This window comes from Delphinapterus leucas, chromosome 8, assembly GCF_059928025.1.
Source record: "Delphinapterus leucas isolate spDelLeu-1000000601 "Yukka" chromosome 8, BTC_Dleu_Yukka2, whole genome shotgun sequence".
Taxonomy (NCBI): domain Eukaryota; kingdom Metazoa; phylum Chordata; class Mammalia; order Artiodactyla; family Monodontidae; genus Delphinapterus; species Delphinapterus leucas.
This window is the reverse complement of record NC_143136.1, coordinates 8,157,578-8,162,592: the sequence shown is the minus strand read 5'-3', so window position 1 is coordinate 8,162,592 and position 5,015 is coordinate 8,157,578. Positions and strand designations below refer to the sequence as shown.

General features: G+C 39.4%; 1 protein-coding gene across 5 annotated transcripts in view; it reads left to right on the top strand.

Moving 5' to 3' along the window:
* Positions 1–5,015, top strand: part of DIS3L2 (DIS3 like 3'-5' exoribonuclease 2) — a 388,363-nt gene that overhangs the window by 53,743 nt on the left and 329,605 nt on the right. For all 5 annotated transcript variants that reach the window (XM_089916220.1, XM_089916218.1, XM_089916219.1 and 2 more), the window contains one exon: positions 518–675. In XM_089916220.1, the coding sequence (XP_089772346.1) occupies positions 518–675 (158 nt within the window). The remainder of the gene's footprint in view (positions 1–517; positions 676–5,015) is intronic.

The following is a 5,015-nucleotide window of genomic DNA, read 5'->3' as shown; positions in this document are numbered from 1 at the left end:
GTAGCAAAAGGAAAATGGAATCTGCTCTAGCAACTGGAGACCTGAACTAAAGTGGAATGGAGGTGCAGGGCAGGTCTTAGGACTGAGGGAGACTGTAATTCTCTTGGTGGCCTGTTCAATATTCTCCTGTGTTATTTACCTTAGAATTGTGTGTTTTCTTGCTGTTGTAATTTATTGTTATATTGATTACAGTTGTTTAATCTCCTCTGGAAGAGTGATGATCTTTTAGTAATTCCTATTTTTAAAAGTTTGTGTCTTTAACCAGCAAAGCATACTGAACCCATTATTCGGGTTATGTTCCATGTATATTGTGGTGCTGATTTAAAATTCAGGTCTCAAATCTGTGTACATTTTATTCATGTTTCCTTATCAATTTTTCTTCTTTATGACTATTTGAAATCATTATCAGGGAATTTTATTATGTTTTGGTCTTTTTAAATAAGAAAAAAAAGGTGAAATATCTCCAGTTTTGGAGATAGACGTTTGATTAGAGTTCATTGATGCCTCATGTTTCTAGGCACATCCTCTTTGGCTGGCCCATGTGGTGTTGGTGCTTCACCAGGTGACAAAAAGTCAAAGAGCAAGACCATACGAGGGAAGAAAAAAAGCATATTTGAAACCTACCTGTCCAAGGAGGATGTTTCAGAAGGCTTGAAGAGAGGAACACTTATTCAGGTGCTTAAAATATACTAGAAGGCTATTCCTTGAATATGTGGAATCAGAAGTAATCGATTACTCATTGAAACTGTTCAGTTTTCTCTGCTGTGTGCTTTGAGAGAAATGATGACATAACAGGCCCAGGGCTTCCCACTTCTCAGACCTGCACATAACTAGAGGTGATAAGTGCCACCAGACTGTGACAAAGTGCTCTGAGGTTTGAGAGAAGGGAGCCATTACTTCCAGTTAGGGTTGTCTAGGAGTGCTTTATTGGAAGGGATATATTAGAGCCAGGCCATGGATTGGTGCAGTTTGAATAAGTGGAGAGAAAGAGCTTTACAAGGGGACCAGTGTGAACTGCTAAGAGAGAAGTGGGATATAGCGTGTGGCTATAAGAAACATTGATAGGTCAGTTTGCCTGGAGCACATGGATGCTGCCTGACAGAGAATAAGCTTGAAAAGGAAACAGTAAATAGCAGCAGACAATATTTGTTGAGTGCTTTATAGTTTACAAAATATTTTTACAAGCTAATTCAGCAGTTTGGCTCAGCAAACATTCAGCTATCCACTGTGAGCCAGGAACAGTTTATATAGTTAGGAGCACACAGCGTGGTTGCTCCCGACATGAAGGTGGATGAGACTGACTTTCTGTACTTTGAGCCTGCAGCCCAGTAGTGGAGCAGGCAGTCATGTGAACAGATGATTTGAGGATAAAGGGTAAGTGCTCAGATAAAAGTGTGACCACTTACTGGAGAATGTTGGGGGAAACCAGGAAACTGTAGGAGATGACACGTGCGGTGGATATTGAAAGATGACTCATTTGGGTCTATTAAATGAGTGTTATGTCTGTGGGAAGGGAGTTATGGAAAGGTAGTGACACTAATGAAGACACGAACTGTGAAGCAATATGGAGTGAGGCAGCTTAGGTCTCTTTAGGCGTGAAATCTGAGGCAGGTAGTAGGCAGTGAGATCGAGAGGGAGGCGAAGCCACATATTCTTTGAATTAGTCTATTTTATAATTCTTAGTTTAGTATAGAAACATTGCCATGTGTTACCTGGCTTGCTTGAAGATGTCGACTGTGTTCCATTTTCTCTCAGTCCAAGTGTCTAGCTTCTATATTTGTGTTCGGGGCTGGAGATCCAGCTAATTAACAGATACTGTCATCTTCTTTTCCTTTTTATCACCTTTTGTATTTACCTGTGGTCACGTGCACATGTGCTTAATATAGACTCTTGAATGAAAATTTGTTTTAAACAAATTAATTAGTTGCTCGCTCTGATTTCAGAGGTACAGTTGGTTTCTTTTTTTTTTTTTAAAGCTTCCCTTGATTTCTTTGATAAGGTCTCTCAGGAAAGTTAAAGCTTCAGTTGGACATTTGTTCATTCATTAATCCATTCATTTGCTGTTTATCGTTCAGCACACATACTGAACTCCATTTTATCTGCAGGTTTCTTGGCCCTCATCTTATTCTGTGTATGAGGACCTGTTGTGCTTTTCCCATTCTCATCTCCTGCCGTTCTCTTCCAGGTACACTCTGCTCAATTCACCCTGATCTTCGAAACTTTGCCAGTAAAAACTCTGCTCTTTGATTCCTCTATGACTTTGTACATACTGTTCCTGGTGTTAGGAATGCTTTCTCCCACTATCTTCATGTAATTGTGCCTGACCTTACCTAAATGTTACCCCCTTTATGAAGCCTCACTTTAATTCTCCAAGTAGAATTGGCCATTACCACTTTCCTGAAGCCGACATTTTTGTTTACCCTTTATTCTAAACTTATTATCGTTTCTTGGAATTTATATTTCCTCAGACTGTTCACTTCCTTGTGGGCATGGTCATGTTTTATTCCCACAGATTAGCCCAATGACTGGCATTTGATTGATGCTTAATAAATTTATATCGAATAAACCTTTATTTACTGACTGAATAAAGGATCAAGGTACTGTCTTTGAAGAAGAATGAGAGGATCCTCTGTTGTTATGACTTGGAAGAAAAATTGTTTATAAAATTTACAGAGATAGGCTCAGGAAACTATTCTGCAGTGGTATTATTTTTGCTCCCTCGTATTAATTTTTGCTTTTGAAGCAACTCTTTGCTAATGTTAAAAAAAAAAGGTGATCAATATAACAACCCTCATTCCCAGGAGTTTGTAAGTGATTCCTCCTGGCCTGTGACATCATGAGACTCTGCAGCCAGAGCCTCCCCCCACAGATGAGAACAGTTGTTCTTTGCAGATGGGAAAAGGAATGGGTTCCAGATATGAGGTCACCGTGTGAAATATACAACACTGTAAATAAGATTTTCATAGGCAGAGAAACAGAGTCCATCTGTGCAGGCCTTAATGGGTAAGGTAAAAGGCTAGTCAAGAAAAGAAATTTGAATGCTGTTGGAGAAAATTAAACTTATTAAATATATATATTAGATGTAAGCATTTGTTAGCTTTTGTATACAAACTTAAGTATATTGTGACATCCTTTTTCTTTCCCCAAAGAAACTTTTATTGAAAGATAAGAGATGTTTTTATTTTTTAATTTTTATTTACTTATTTTTTTAATAGATCTTTATTGGAGTATAATTGCTTCACAGTACTGTGTTAGTTTCTGTTGCACAGCAAAGCAAATCAGCCATATGCATACACGTGTCCCCATATCCCCTCCCTCTTGAGCCTCCCTCCCATCCTCACTATCCCACCCCTCTGGGTCATCGCAGAGCACTGAGCCGATCTCCCTGTGCTATGATGCTGCTTCCCACCAGCCAACTATTTTACATTCGGTAGTGTATATATATGTCAATGCTACTCTCACTTTGCCCCAGCTTCCCCATCCCACCCGATGTCCTCAAGTCCATTCTCAATGTCTACCTCTTTATTCCTGCCCTGCAACTAGTTTCATCAGTACCATTTTTTTTTTGATTCCATTATATATGCGTTAGCATATGGTATTTGTTTTTCTCTTTCTGACTTGCTTCACTCTGTATGACAGACTCTAGATCCATCCAACTCACTACAAATAACTCAATTTCGTGTCTTTTTATGGCTGAGTAATATTCCACTGTATGTATGTGGCACATCTTTATCCATTCATCTGTCAATGGACATTTAGGTTGGTTCCGTGTCCTGGCTATTGTAAATAGTGCTGCAATGAACATTGTGGTACATGTCTCTTTTTGAATTATGGTTTTCTCAGGGTATATGACCAGTAGTGGGATTGCTGGGTCATATGGTAGTTCTATTTGTAGTTTTTTAAGGAACCTCCATACTGTTCTCCATAGTGGCTGTATCAATTTACATTCCCACCAACAGTGCAAGAGGGTTCCCTTTTCTCCACACCCTCTCCAGCATTTATTGTTTCTAGATTTTTTGATAATGGCCATTCTGACTGGTGTGAGGTGATACCTCACTGTAGTTTTGATTTGCATTTCTCTAATAATTAGTGATGTTGAGCATCTTTTCATGTGCCTCTTGGCCATCTGTATGTCTTCCTTGGTGAAATGTCTATTTAAGTCTTCTGCCCATTTTTTGATTGGATTGTTTGTTTTTTTGACATTGAGATGCATGAGCTATTTGTATATTTTGGAGATTAATCCTTTGTCTCTTGTTTCATTTGCAAATATTTTCTCCCATTCTGAGGGTTGTCTTTTTGTCTTGTTTATGGTTTCCTTTGCTATGCAAAAGCTTTTAAGTTTAATTAAGTCCCATTTGTTTATTTTTGTTTTTATTTCCGTTACTCTAGGAGGTGGGTCAAAAAAGATCTTGCTGTGGTTTATGTCAAAGAGTGTTTTTCCTATGTTTTCCTCCAAGAGTTTTATAGTGTCTGGTCTTACATTTAAGTCTTTAATCCATTTGGGGTTTATTTTTTTTATTATTATTATTTTTTTGTGTGGTACGCGGGCCTCTCACTGTTGTGGCCTCTCCCGTTGCGGAGCACAGGCTCCGGATGCGCAGGCTCAGCGGCCATGGCTCACGGGCCTAGTAGCTGCTCCGCGGCATGTGGGATCTTCCTGGACCGGGGCGTGAACCCGTGTCCCCTGCGTTGGCAGGCGGACTCTCAACCACTGCGCCACCAGGGAAGCCCTGGGTGGAATGTTCTATAAATATCAATTAAATCTATCTGGTCTGTTGTGTCATTTAAAGCTTGTGTTTCCTTATTTATTTTCTGTTTGGATGATCTGTCCGTTAGTGAAGTGGGGTGTTAAAGTCCCCTACTGTTATTGTGTTACTGTCGGTTCCTCCGTTTATGTTTGTTAGCGATTGCCTTATGTGTTGAGGTGCTCATATGTTGGGTGCATAAACATTTATAATTGTTACATCTTCTTCTTGGGTTGATCCTTTGATCATTATGTCGTGTCCCTCTTTATC